The sequence below is a fragment of the Emydura macquarii genome, unplaced genomic scaffold, assembly GCF_026122565.2.
Source record: "Emydura macquarii macquarii isolate MOO-44397 ecotype Brisbane River unplaced genomic scaffold, CSIRO-AGI_Emac_v2 contig_1043, whole genome shotgun sequence".
Taxonomy (NCBI): domain Eukaryota; kingdom Metazoa; phylum Chordata; order Testudines; family Chelidae; genus Emydura; species Emydura macquarii.
Window position 1 is genome coordinate 8,376,328 of NW_027131180.1, and position 15,598 is coordinate 8,391,925.

The 15,598-nt window shown below is 38.4% G+C and overlaps 1 protein-coding gene across 23 annotated transcripts in view; it reads right to left on the minus strand.

The window, feature by feature from the left end:
* DMD (dystrophin) overlaps positions 1 to 15,598 on the minus strand; it is a 1,854,857-nt gene that overhangs the window by 1,158,830 nt on the left and 680,429 nt on the right. For all 23 annotated transcript variants that reach the window (XR_010919130.1, XR_010919131.1, XM_067545076.1 and 20 more), the window contains 2 exons: positions 9,544 to 9,732; positions 9,000 to 9,181 (listed from right to left, as the gene is read on the minus strand). Coding sequence is in view for 21 of the 23 variants with exons in the window: in XM_067545076.1 (XP_067401177.1) it covers positions 9,000 to 9,181; positions 9,544 to 9,732 (371 nt within the window). In the remaining 2 variants the exon portion in view is untranslated. The remainder of the gene's footprint in view (positions 1 to 8,999; positions 9,182 to 9,543; positions 9,733 to 15,598) is intronic.

Here is a 15,598-nt window from a genome sequence, read left to right on the forward strand (position 1 = left end):
TAAATCTGCATTTTTCACAAAACAAACAAATACAGAAACCCAAGAAACTGGTGGGAGCCAGCAGAGGGAGCTAGTCAAGCCCTGCAGGAGGCAAGAGCCAGAAGAGGGGGCTAGTCGAGCCCGGCAACTGGAGGGAGCCCCTCCGCCCCCCACACACAGAATTTTGGCTAAAAAATGTCACCCAGCACTACTGAATCACAACCTTATGTCTTTAGCATGTGGAATGACCAGAAGACGCATAAAATAATTCACAAGCTCCTCCATACCTCAAGACTGTTTCCCCCTCACCTCCCACAGGGAGTACAGGGAGCCCCTTCAGAATTCTAATGCATGATGTGCAAGGGAGTAACTACTTTCAATCTACCTAAATTCCTTTGAAGTTTCAGGTGTGCATTATATTCTCTTTCACCTTCTGCCAAACTCTTGTGTACTGTAGTAAGGTCTGAGTGGCCCTCCCCTGCTCAGCCAGCTGAAAGAGGCAGACACTCTATTTGCTTGAGCATCGTATTTGCATGAGTACAACTAGGTACTCAGCATGAGTGCACTGTACCTGCATAAGCACCCCTAGGTGCTGAGCATGATGGGAAATGGTCATTTTGGCTGGTATTGGGTTACAAATCACTTTAGTGTTAATTGCAGGGGTAATGAAATGTTGCTCCCTTATGTTATGAACAACTGGCAGCAGAACAGTGCTTAGCCTGGTCTGATGAAATATTTGCTCTCATCTGAACAGAACTCAACAAAGGAGGCTTTCTGATGCCAGAGGACCGTGAGGGGAGCAGGGAGGGGCTGAGGGTCTTCCTGTTGAGGCTGCACCAGCCCCTGAAAGACAGAGTTAATGGGATTCCTCTTGGAGTCTTTTCTTTTGTTAAAATCAGGGACAATGCTTCTGTGTCAGCAGAGGGTTTCCTCATGAACTGAGAGCTGAAATCACTGGAAGATGAACTCAGAAATCACTAAAGAAACTGGGGAAACCTTGAGAGACTGACAGCCAGCAGAGGGGAGCTAGCTGAGCCCCGCCACAGAGAGGTGGACAGTGCAGCTATGACAGTCGGTAGGGCAGGAGGAAGCAAGAAGGGAGAGGCAAAGGACATGGCCCCACAAACTCTCCAGTGGGGTGGGTTCTACTCATAGTTTTGAGTTTATGAATTATTTTGTACTGTTTTCCCAAACCAGTGGTCAGTTACTTCTCTCTTTTTATTAAAGGATTTACTTTCTACACTCAGACTCTGTGCTTGCGAGAGGGAAAGTCTTGCCTTCTGGGGGTGCCCAGGGGTAGTGTGTGACTTCCCAGGTGACTGAGTGGGAGTTCGAGCTGGTTTAGTGTTGCATAATTTACAGGAACCCCTATATATATATAGAACCCAGTCCTTGTTTCTGCTGACTCCATCTGGCAGAAGAGTTACAGTAGAATAGCTGTGCACTGTTAATTAGTTGTGATATTTCATCCTAGAGGTGAATAATATTCATTGATGTGTGAAGTAATTCCCATGTGCTATAGAAAACCTGCAAAATGATAAAATTTAAGATAGGATATTGATAACTATTATACAGAATATCAATATTATTCTGAGACAAAGAACATTAAGTCTGAGAACGAAATCATCTCTGAAAATAATTTTATCACATTTTTTTTTATCTATAGTGTTCTTTTCCCTTTCCCTGTGTATTTTTCAGCCATCAGTGTACTTGCTATAAGCATAAGTAGAGGTTTTAATACACATTTATCTCTCTTCAGAGATGATTGTAATCTTTGAATGTTGTTTGGTTCTCATGAGTTTCTACTACAAAATAGTTTTCCATTGAACTGAATGCTTTTTAATAGTTGTGAAATCCTCCATAAAATAAACCTGATTACATTAGGTTTTCCTCTCCAGTAGTACATTTACAACACTGAGATCCTTCACTATATAGTATCCTATTTTAAAAGGCTGCTGTTTTTCTTTGGCTCATTAATGCAGTGCTACAAGAGCCAAACATTTTCAATACCTATGGTTAACACTTACCAGATCTCTTTTGGCCTCCTTTTACCTTGCATTGCATTGCTCCAGAAAACTTCTCTGTTGCTAACCCTCTATTTGAGCTACTGTGCCCCTTCCACTTTTATGATGTCACATCTGAAAAATCTCTCCTCTTTACTGATTGCTTGCTTCCGTTTCCCTCATATTGAACAATGTGCTGTTTTTCCTTACATTTTTCTACGTTTGCTCTCATAAAAGATGGGCAGCCTCATTCTGCTCATCTTTAAGTACTATTTTTTCCTGGAGGATGTATTTTCCAATCAAATTAATTATAATGTATGCAGGGAGAATACGTTTTTATGTTGCTAAAATACCAGGTTGTCATCTCTCATTCTTCCATAGCTTTTAATTCTTTCAAGGGCAATCCTGATAATGATGAAATCATACTTTGGTAAGTTCTTACCTTTTAATGTATAACATCTGCATATATATATAAAAAAAGTGACTTATTTAGAGTATGGGGCAGGGGACAGTGCAGAGAGGAAAAGGGATGGAAGGGGCAGAGGGAAGAAAAGGGGATGATAGAGTGTCACTGCCAGGGGAAGTGTTGCCTCCTTGCTTCTGGGCTAAGTGTTGCATCTGTGGAGGATGAGCATGCCCCAGGCTGCAGCGCACCCTGGGTTGCCTGCAGCAGACAGTGACTGCCCATCCGTCCATCCCCTGCTGGCCATTTCTGACTGCCCTGTAAGTCCCATCTCTTGGGGGAGAGCTGGTTTTGAGTGGAAATTTGTCCCATGGGTGGCTTCCCAGCTATGGTCCCCCATGGCTCGGTGGGTGGGATCGCTCCTGCCTCTGACTGTCTGGGAGCAGGCATCAAGGGACATGAGTCTGACCAGGCAGTTACAACAGGCAGGGTTGTATATATATTGCATGGATGTGGCCCACATAACACAGAGAGTGCTATTTATGCAGCCCACAATGGTAAGTAGGTTGAGAACGACTGTCATAGATCAGCCTCCATCTTTTACCCTCCAGAACAGAGATTCTCATAAAAAAATCAACATTACAGAATATTGCCTCTTGCTGTTCATATTTAAATCATTCCTTCTGATATGCACAGGAATATCCAATATACTTACTTTGTTCACCTTTTCAGTGTAAGTCAAAGAATCCACCTTCCATATACAGCCTGCATATGCAACCTTTAACGACATCTACACATGTATGTCACAGACCTCAGATTAATCCACTCATCAAGACAAACTAGGATTATCACTTATTAAACATGAAAAACAGGATGGAATTAACATAGGTACATTATTTATATTATATGAGGATTAATTTGTTGTCAATGAGTTCAAAATTTCTGAAATTGTGGTTGATATAAATAATATCACTCTCGGATGGATGGAATGGAGATATACATGTTTTTTTTTTTTAAGTTAGCGATATACTGAGAGCTACTGGTGACTGAATGGATCACAAACCATGTATGGGTATGTATACAACCTTAAATTAACATAACTGTATGGATAAATGAATCACAAGCCCACAACAAAGACAAAAGGGATATGTGATCCTGCCCAGGAGTTTTGGGCTGAAGGGGTTTTGAGCATTGTTTGGGTAAGGGTGTGTGTGGGGGAGGAAGAGTTAGGAATGGAGGTCGAAAAGAATGTTCTTAGTGCCATGAGCAAAATAAGCTATTTCCTGCTATTTAATACCTTCTGTGTTCAGAAGGACTTTGTACATTCTTCATAAACTAACAAAACTGCATCAAATAAATACCTGACCACCACCAATTTTTCTTTCTAACTGGAACAATCTATTGGATCCCAAATTTTTAGCTAGCTATTCGGGTAAAAAGAGAGAACATTATAATGCCATATTTTAGATTAGTATACTTATATAAGTTATTGTATAACCTGTGTTGATTACCTTAATACATTTTAATACAGTAAGTATATTACTTTTACCCATTTGTTTCAGTGAGTGGATATTTTAAATGAAAGGTTATAGTATTTTTTTCCATCGTGCTTCTCATTACAGTGACATTTTGAGCAAGACAAGCATAAATCAGTGGAAAACTGGTATAAAAGAGAGAATATGGGATTCAAAAGGTATATCCTGGGTCATTGAATGCAGTACCCTTTTTGGTGTGGGATCTTTTTTCTCTATTGCTAAAGAAATACAAAGTACAGTAATAGTATTCTATATTTGTACCATATTTTAAGTGTGTAAAAGCTTTTCATTTTGAAGTTACAGGAGAAATGAAAAACATGAGAGAATTTGTCAAATGGACAAAGTGGCTAGTTTTTTTACAAAAAAATTAAAAATGAAATTACCTCTACTTGGGCAAAATTTAACTCCAACTTAACAGTAATTACAAAAACCAAAACCCCTCCCAAACTTCTCAAACAACACTAATGAAAATCCTTGTTATAGACTCCAGCATAGAGAACAGTGACCCCCCACCCCCCAATAAATAAATAAATAAAATAAAATAAAAGCTTTTAATGGAAATGTGTTTGCAGTTCTCTCTCAACAATATAATAAGTGATTCTGTCAATGGAACAGAACCTTATCAGACATAATGATTTCTATCTCCTGAAAGAAAATACCAAGGAAAAGTTTAAATGCTTCTTGCTAAGGCCAAGTCAAAAATATTGTGGCAATCTTCTATTACACTTCTGTATTATTTTTTTAAAATGCTAAACTTTGATTAACTATTGGCAAATTCTCTAAAAATGTGCATATTCAGGTCTGAAATAATGCTCTTTTTACACGTGTCAACTCCCAGTGTCATCACGGAAGCTGTAGTCACAACAGCGAGACTTGTCTAAACGTGTAGGTCTGAGAGGATAATTTTGTCATACATATGTTCAAGGCTTGCAAAATAGAGTGGCAGTTGTCGTTGCACCATTCTAGATCAGTTGCAGCCTGATTTGCTTACAACACACTGTGATAAGGGGGACAAACCCCATACAAGACCAGGGGAAGAAGAGAAAAGAAATTTCCCTGAAAAAAGGGCCTGAAGCCAGCCCTACTCTACTGCCTATTTTACAGTATAAAACCAGGAGGAAGTGCCTTCTGGCTGGAAGGTGGAGTGGGGGGAAGGGTGAGGATGAACGATAGTGCTTCTAAACTGGGCTACAGTGGCAGAGATCTTTGGCCTGAAGCAAAGAAAACCTGGAGGCTCAGCTGCGCATCCAAAACTAGGTAGATGGCTTGGACCAGACTTTTGTTACTTTATTCCTTTGTAAATAATATGAGACTCCAGAAAGGGGTTTTATTTTGATCTTAATTATACAGAGCATGTGGATTTTGAAAGCCACCTTTCTTTCAAACACGTAGGGTTTCCTAATATACTTTTTGTAAAAACAGGAATGTTCGCCAGGTGTTTGGTAGAAGATTAACTTTGGGATATTTTCTTCTTGTTATTTGGTAACTAAAAGTGTAACAGTCAGTTTACGTATGCAGGAGTATCTACCCTGAACATTAACTACTCTCTCTAGTCTTCACCATAACACTCTGGTGCTCCTGCATTGAGAAGAATTGGGGCTAAGCGAGTCCTGGACAACAAAATCTGAAGATGTGTAGCCACTGCTCCTCTTGTTCAAAGTGCTGAGTGAGTGAGTTCTGGGAAGTTCTGTACGCTGCAGTATAGAATATATGTTTTAAACAATCATTTATACACAAATGCAAAATTGGAAAATAATCTGGACAAGAGTGAGGTGGTGATGATTGTGGGAAGCAACCAGATTATTGGTCTGAAATTGATCTATCTTTGTAACATTAGAAGCATGAGGGTTTGGTTAGTGTGATAGAATGTAGCTGTCAACTCCTTGCGCACTATTGTAATAATCTTTGTAAAAAGTATGCCTTGTGCAATATCATTTGAAAACCACATAATTTGTTAGTTAATATTATCCTGATAAAATGTATGGGGCAACACTGCATGTGAAGTTTTAAGATTCCACTATATGGTCTTCTTAATACATGTTCCAAACTCAGGCTGGCAAACAGGTCTGTCTCAAACAAAGGAATGTGTGCTCTACTTAATTTGCATTTAAGCAGTAAAGAGAGTCATGAAGCAGGAAAGCAAACAAAAGAAGCTCCAATAAGTGAGGAAAAAGAAGGAGGGAATATCCTTTCCGATAGACACTCTGACTCCTGAATCTCAGCTGGAAATGTTTCCCAAGAAGGGGATTGACACTATAAAAAGGAGGGACAAAAACCCCTAGGCATCCCTCCCTCTTTCTTTCTCTGTCCTTCGATTCAGCAGGGACAAAGAACTGGAGAGGGGGTCCTGACGTAACAAGTTTGGTTAGTAAGACTGCCGAGAGCATGTGGTGAGAAAAAAATTTGCTTTGAATTTATCATAGTTTGTTAAGTTAAGCACCAGTTGTGTTTTTTCTTTATTTTTCTTATAACCATTTCTGACTTTTATGCCTCATTACTTGTACTCACTTAAAATGTCTCTTTGTGGTTAATTAACTTGTTTTATTGTTTTATCTAATCCAATGTGTTTCAACTGAAATGTCTGTGAAACTCCATTTGCACTAAGAAGGTATGTACATGTTATTTCTTTAAAAAAATGTGGACTTTATATGAATTTGTATTGTCCAAGAGAGGGCTGGGCAATACATGACTTACATTTTTTGTGGGAAATCTAACATTAGGAGTGAGTTGGGGTCATCCTACAGTATAACTAAGGCTGGTAAGAGCCAAGGTTGGCTTTCATTGGCTGGCTGCAGCAAACACAGAGACATAGCTGGGAGTAACTTGCATGCTAGAGGCCTTTTGTGAGCAGTCCAGATTCGAGGCTACAGAAGCAAAGCATTTCAATGGGAACCCCAGGTTGAATGTCACGAAAGCCAGGCTTTGGCAGACTACCATGAGTCACAGCACAGGACTATCAGCCAATAACATTGTACCCATAATTGGAGTTTAACTTTTGGATAGGAGATGGTTTCAATTTTTTGTCAAAATTTTACATGGATCAGCATTTTCCAGCTAGCATAGACAGAAGCAGCTTGCCACTTAAAGCATAATTGCTGTGACTGTCTCAGAGACATCCCAATGTTGGGTTTTTTTTAGGACTTTATATCTAATCACCAACACCTTGAAGCAAATTGGGAAGCAACTACAAACCGCCAATCCCACATTTTGTATACTCACATCCGGTTGATTTTACTGATGAGGGCAGCTAAAATCTGCAGTAATATTCTATAAACATATTGATAATGGCTGGTTGATTTTTAAAAAAATTCTCTCTTTGATTCAGTTTGGTAGAATAATAGCAAGTCTGCGGCTTAAGGATTGGACTCCTCAGTCACCAAAAGACCCAAATAAAATAAAACCTATGAAAGAGATCATCCTCGACCTCAAGGGATTGCTGATGATGAAATAAATTATAATAATAAAATATCTTAAACTTCAGTTCACTGTGTTTTGTATAGAATCAATATGAAAATGGTAAAGTTAAGTAAATAGAACTCCATAAGAGACAATATGACCAAAGTAAACTGCTCTGAAGTTTTTATGCAGAAGAGATTTAAGAGTGTCTTCAAGAAATCAACAGATAGGGGGAAAAGTTGAGAAACTGGACAATACCCAATCCCGCTGAATAATATGAAAAGTACCCGGGTTCTTTTGTAAAGGTTGAGGGAAGGAAACTTGCAGGGATATTCAGTGATCCAGTTTTTGCAATCATCATCCCCTCAACATCCCACACTATTAGCCTTCTCCTCTATACCAAATCCTATCTTTAGAGTAGTTTCTTGTAATAGATTGGATATCTATTATAAGATGTAATATGGAAATCAAAACAGAGTCAGAGTCCTGCAGCTAATCTGTAACTCATTTTTTCTACATTAATCCATTCTTCCTTTCTAAAGCCTTCAATTCCCTGTCCTCTCACTCATTTTCTGCCTCAAACCCTTCATCTTTTTCCTTCTCCTCTCACTTAACATCTTTTTATCACCTTACTTCTCCCACCCTTCAATTTTCTTGTGAGTGAAATGGTCCATATCTTGTCTGCTTTTAAGAAAATTATCATCATCTTCATCCTTTTGATTTCAGGGTTTACATCCTTGCTGCATATAGTGCAAAGGTGTGTATTTCTATCAAGCTAGTAAGTCTGGTAAGTCAATTTTACTACAGCATAAAAGCATAGAGTATGATATAATTTTCCTTTAATATGAATATGAGTTAAGTTACAAATATTATATGAGAACACTTGCTGTTTATTTTGCCCTGTTGAGTGTTAATAGATAGAAGCATAAAGTATCCCATTTATAAGTCACATATTCATTCTTATATTAAGTATTATATATGAACAAACAGCAGTTAGTATATTCATTCATTATTGACACTTAACCTCTTTCATTTTAACTCAAACCCCTTTCTTTCCTTTGTTTTACATATGTTTAAGTAATAAAAGTAAACAAACATGAAATGCTTTAACCTACCAGTGATATCACATATCCAATAAATCAGAATTGCCATAAGAATCACGCTCAAACTACTTGTATAATATAATGTGTATAGTATAAGTTAATACTATAATGTATAGTATAACATATCCTCAGATCTACTCATCTGAAAACAAACCTCAAGAACATTTTGTTGTCAAACTGAATCTCCATTTATTAGATTAAAAATGTATTAATATAGATTTAAAAGGTTCACCCGCACCTTTCCCCCAAAAAGAAACAAGTGTTTCTTATAGAATAATTCCTATTCTATTGACTAAATGTTGTCTGCTGTTTGAGGAGATGTTCTGGAAAAAATAACGGTATGTTGAATAAAGACTGTTTAAAATGCTGTCAAAATCTAAACTGGTGATAGCTTTCCATCTATGCAACGTCCATTTTCAAATCAACATGAAAGTTTAGAGTGTGATGCACACGAAATTGCAGATAAACTAAAAACTGGGATCAAGTCTACATTTGCAATGAAATATAACCACTCCCAGCATTGTTGCAATCTAAAAGTGTAAACATTGTTTTTGTTCATGCTCACACGTATATTACTTACTTGCTTTGCTTTTCCATGCTGGCTACCCTGAGGCTTTCCCATCGAGAATTAAGTAGATTCATTTGTTCTTGGATTTCATTTTCTTCATCATCTGAAAGCTTCCCAACTGTTATAAGTTGACTCCCCACTTGCAAAACATTACCTACACGTCCCTGGTGAGCTGTTAATTCCATCATAAAGCCCTGAGAATAAAAGAAAAGTAAATCTTAACTAAGATTACTAGAGAGGGAGGGAGACTTTGTAGAAATATCCTCAATTCCATATATTTTCCAAAAAAGATTATCAAATTGGTTTAAAAATTAATTCTAACTTTGTAATCCAATGTAAAAATAAACACATTCATCTTTTGTGTAGGAGGCAAAGCGTCCAGTGCTAAATTTAAAGCCTCCAAAACAAAATGGAAAAGGAAGGAACAGGGACTGACAATACCACCAATGACAATGTTATGACTTTGACCTCAAAGTACCATACAAATGGATGAACAACAATTAACAGATGGTGAAATGTTTGCATTAGTTTCTCAGTTTATGTGGTTCACATATACCTCATGGGTGTGAAACTGCTCTTTAACTTCTTCTACATCATTGGATATGTCTCCTTGTGCTTGTAATGCATCTTCAGCAGAGAGAAGCCATGTGAGTACTTCTTCTAAAGCTGTTTGGTAGCTGTCCAGGTCCACTTCTGCCTCCATCAGTGAGCTGCCAAATGACCTGTCTTCAGGAGCTTCCAAATACTGTTCAAAAATAAAAATAAGAATTTTGGAATTGTGCAATTAGCATCCTCTTAATTCTACAGAACAGTTCTCTTGTTTACATAGAAACTTTGATAAATGGAGGATCTGGTGCAATATAAGGGCTACTTTTTAAAGTTAGGATTATGAAAAAAATCAGCTAAACTCAGAACCAGACTAAATGAATGTTTTGTGCGAGAGGTCGTGTCTTTCTTCATGTGTTATAACTATTCTAAATGTAATCAAAAGTTAAAGTTACATGTAGGGTGTATTTGTCAATAAGTATTTTAAATAGTTTTTTCATTTCTAGTACAACCACCTCTCATTCAAGCACTTTTGTCTCTAGAATGACAGAAAGATATTTAATTTCTATAGCATCTTTCACAACTACATCATCCTAAATGTTTTACCCAATAGCAATGAACTGAACGCTGGTATTGTATCACCAGCATGCAGACAAACTGAGGCAAATGCAACATTAAATAAGTTTTTTAAATATATGCAATGGTGGGGTAGACTAGTCTGCAGAATATCATTTATCCAAGATCATGTTATGTAGTTCATGGAAGGTTGCAAGTCACTAGACTCCCGCCCAAAAAAATCCCAGAAAAAAAAATCCCCAAGGCCACCCACACATCTGCTTCCAGTCAAGTGTCGTTTACAAGCAATGACTTCATGCCAACATGCTTCAGGTCACACAGAGAGAAAACAGTAACATGCAACATTAAGTAGTCATTGTCCCTTTCACCCACTCCACTTCAGAATCTGTTGAGACCAAGGTAAGAAATAAGGGGCTTGCTGGAGATAGTTTCACCCTGCTAATTAGTCAACAAGCTGTAGAGAAGAAAAGTGAAGCTGAAAGCAAGTTAAGAGAACAATTATTTGTTTATATCTTGCTTTTATCATGAAGGATTCCAAGGGTGTTTTAAAAACTGATAGAATACTGTATAGTAACCACCTCTACCTACATGCAGACATCTATGGTATCAATAAGAGACAGGAACTGCTTAAACTGTGCACAGTGGTTTAGGATTGAAAATGAAGACTTCCTTAGCCAACTGAAACAAAAGGGGGAATTTAAAGTAGGCCAAATATAATTATTCAGATCTCCACCCTCATAAAAAGTGCCGAAGTGTCTTCACAGAAAAGAAGTGGTTAATGTAACTTTGGTGTTACATCACAGCCAAAAGACAGCACCAGTAATAAGCTGCCAATACTATGAGGAACCCACAAACATTTTTCTCATTAATGTTTGAAAACTCCATGTTCCACAAGTATATGCACAGCAAGAAAGCAGAAGCAAACAACTGATTAGTTTGGTTTCCAGATTCCACAAAATATTGTCTCATGACAAAGGAAAGAGGTAACAAGTAGGTATCCAAACAATTCCAGCTACCAACCAGCCCCGACAGTGCTTAGCTTATACATATCACAATATCGCATCCCAACTTGAAACGGCTTGCAAGAGGCAGGAAGGTAAGAATGCTAGTCTTTGTTTGTAGTAATGAATCTCTGGGAGAAGAGATTTATTTATCATAATTTTTATATCAGAAGTTACTGTCCTCTTTCTGTGAAACTGCTCTGCGGAATATTCCTCTCTCACCTGTCAAGCATTAGAGAAATAGTAGTGTAATGAAAGAAAGAGACTAAGGTTATCATGTCTGTACCACCAGAGATCTGTCATTAAAGGGTTAGTTACAACACACTGGACAAACTCCCCAACTGAGAACTCTTCCCTCCATAGATCCAAAATGAATGATTGTCTTATCTGTGTTAAAAGGGTAGATTTTAAAACACTCTGTCAACTACTTTGCTGAAAGGATATTCTTGAAAGCAAAGTGCTTCTAGTCATGTTGATCAAACTTCTTCATTCTCTCAGTTTCCCATAAATATCTTATGAAACAGTAAATATTGACTTTGATTTTGGGATCAATAGGTTATCTGCATATAGGTACAGTCAAAGCAAAATGACAGCCCCAGCACACACAGAACCCCAAAAATAACTGGACACGCTTGAACCGCATAACATAACATAACATAAAGAGGAGGAAGAAGTTGAGTGGGTAATTGGTAGGTAGTGGGCCACAGCAGTCACCCTGGCCCCAAAGAGCTGGAAATCATGGTTTATGGAGGACTGTGTTGGAATTGCAAGCTATCACTGTAAGAATGTGGGGAAGGAGGGAAGCAGTTCTGATCCTGTTTGCAAGCTAGGGGGAGCTCTGTAGACAACCATGCAAGCATTGGTCATTTAACACAGAGACAGGCTACAGCAAGGTACAGCGAGTTGTGCTTCTTTTAGGGAGCAGCCTGCTTTGTGTCTCTCTGTTTTTGCGTTCTTGCACATTATCGTTCTGAATTCCAAGGACACAGTAGTGGGATGTTGCAAACTTCCAGCAAAAGGATTCAATATTTTTATCTAACTTCTGCGTGTATGCTGTATAGCAAAGCACAACCAGCCAACCATTCAATCAGTGCCACACAGAGGACAAGACAGCCTCGCTTCCTGCATTGGCTGACTACGAATGAAGGAAGACTTCTATTCGTACATGGGAAAGAGCCTAGTTGTTCTCTTCCCTGCTGGCCCAAGCAGACGTCCAGCCCTAGCGAGTCAGATGGATCTGGGTCATTTTTGTTCAGATAATTTGCCTTCGGGTCTTAGCCAGGAACAGATTGGGAAAGGCTGAAATGCTACATAGGTATCTATTTTTTCCTGTCTAGCTCGCCCCGCCAGTAGCAGGAAGATCCAAAGATCTCATTCAAAAGTCTACTTTCATGAGACACCCAACCCATTTTTTCCAAACTCAGGAAGATATTTTGACATTTTGATAAGCATCCAAATTTTTTAGTATTTTTCCAAAGGGAACCCAGACTATAAACCCTTTGAGTTTCACTCATCCCTACTAGATATATTATAAAAACTAAAATAAAAAATTCCTCAAATGTAATACTCTAAGAAAAGGACTCACATTTAAGGACTTGGAATATGAAGAGAGGAAATAAAAAAAAGGCCTTTACGTTCTGTCAAGATTAGAAGACCCCAAGGACTATTAAAGTTTACATTTAAGTTTAAGGAGAAAGAATGTAAGACCTGTGACCTTCAGAAGCTTAGAAAATCAGGTAGGCTTGGCAGCTGTATCAATTGTTTCACAGAGCTTAAAAATAGAAAGGAAAGTCCCACCTTCTTTGAGCTGCTGCTTAAAATATTTTGCACTTCTCATCCACTATTGTAAGATACATGATCTCAAAGTAAAGAGCAGACTCATATTAGAAAGTTCTACAGAGTATTTTACATAGTTCATAAGCAGAATTTCTTACTTTCCAAAATAATTTTATCCCTTAGGGCCCAATTTCACCATACTCACTCACATGGCATAGTTTTTCCTCTATACACAATGCCTTTGGGAAGACTCTGTTACTCATGATAAGGGTAGCAGAATTGGACTCTAAGGCTATGTTTATACTGACAGAGGCAAATTCGCCACCACCATATCGACCTTTCTGGATTGATTGAGCGGCCAGCGAGACCCGCTCAATCGATCAGGAAGTTGACTGAGTAAGTCCATCCCCTCAAGTAGCATAGCGCTGAGCCGATAGGAACGCTATAATGTAAACTGCGCGCAGAAGGGAAGCAGAGCAATCAACGTGAGTTATGCAAACTACTCTGTGTAGTTTGCGTAACTCCCATCGACTGCCGCTGAATCGTGGGGTAAGTGTGAACCAGCCATCAGTGTTTAGGGCCTTAACATTCAGAGAGATCTACTTATAGTGAACTTCTCTTTATAGTGAAGTAAAAGACATTTTCCCCTCCCCCCCCACTACATTGCAATGCAAAATTGCAATTCCCCCTAATAAAGTTAGATGTGGAACAAAAAAAAGAAAATGGACTTCACTATATAAAAGTTACACTGTACAATGACAGAATGAAATATTTAAATGTAACATATGGGCCCAGATCCCACAAAGGAATCAAGATGTTGGAAGGACTCCCATTGAAACCCATGTGACAGTGCAATCTTAAGGGTCAGCTTGTTCAAATCCCTTTGCAGGATTAAATATGAACATACATACTATACAAATACACATACATACATACACACCCACACTTGTAAGTTCGGTTATTAAGGTTGCCTGACACTTTCCAGTATAAAACCCTATTTTCAGTTGCTTATAACTTTGCCAGGCTTAACTGTTTGGGCGGCAATTTTCCATGCCAGGTGTCTGTCTCAAACTCGGTGTTTCTGAAAATATTCAGCCATAGTGGTATTCCAGTTTCTAAGCAGGTTGTTTTGCCTGTGTTAAAAATATTTGTCAACTTTTTCTTTGAAAAGCTCTGGTACTCGCATGCTTTGTTTGGCCCAGAATACTTTTTGTTGTCACTGTGAAAACATATCCAAATTTGGCCAAGTTATAAACCTTTACGAAAAAAAATAACAGTTCACAATTGCTCAGCAGAGACTTTTTAAAGATTTTAGCTGCTAAATTCCCAGAATATTTTATTCACGTTGAAAATGCTCCATCCTGGGACTGAACAGGACTTTCCCTGCCATCATAGACTCTGGGATCCTTAGGCTATGCCAGGTTATGGCACCTGCATGGACAGTTAGGAGCCTGCAGGAAATCAGAGGGCATAAGAATTGTACCTGTAAAGAATGAGATTTCAACAAGGAACCTAGGCAGAAGAGATTGGGACTGGAAGCTCACGGCAGGAGAGGGACACAGGGATTGGGAGCCTGGTGGAGTGAAATAGGTTGGACAAGGACATTGAGATGGGGGCAAGGGAGGGAAATGGAGAGCTAGGAGATTTTGAGTACTTGATTTTGCAACCTTAATAATGTTCTTTTGATGTAGTTTGTATGTGTGCGCATTTGTGTTTAGTTATGTACTGGTTTTATTCACTCTAAAAATATTGTTTTGCTTATATTTGTGTATCAGTGTTGACATTATTTAATCCACTAAATTCTTTATGCTGAATGTAAAATAATTGATATTCAAAATGTTCCTGAAGACAGCAATATTCTTAAATATTTTTAATTTGCTTCTGTAAATAAAATCATTTTCCACTCAGTAATTTAAAGCCAGGGCTCCAAAAGGTAATCAGTAACATGACCTTGAGCATTAAGCATTAAGGCAAGCATTAAGTCAGCTTTTGGGATTGAACTGAACTCTTTTAATCATAAAACCACTGTAAAATTTATGAGATTGGTTTATGGATTGCAAATGTTGTTTGCAGTGTTGTATTGGTGTCCCAGGATATTTGAGAGACAAGGTGGGTGAGGTAATATCATTTACTGGACCAACTTCTGTTGGTGAAAGACAATTTTTCAAGCTACAGATCAGACTGCTTCTTGAGGTCTGGGAAAGGTACTCCGTGTCACAGCTATATGCAAGATGGAATAGACAGTTTAGAATAAGTAGTTAGCACATATTCTAAGGGACCATTCAAGGTGAAGTGGCCCACTAACACCCTGTAGTCAAAGGATACCACACAAAGAGCCAGCTTCCTCCAGGACTCAACCAACTTCCTCCATAAACTCTGCAACATTAACAACCACCCTCAGAACTCCATCCTTGACACCATGGATGTCAATTCCCTCTACATCAACATTCCTCACAATGACAGCATTGTCGCCAGCCTCAAATAGTTATAAAACAATGTACAACCCATTGCTAAACTTATCCATTTCATCCTCACCCATAACAATTATACATTCAGCAACAGTTAGTCCAAACTATGGGAACACCCAGGGGTACTAGAATGTCCCTCCAGTATGCCAACATCTGCATGGGCCACCTTGAAGAAGAATTTCTGGACAAATGCACCATTAAACCAATTATATACCTGAGATACACCTGATATTTTCATTCATTC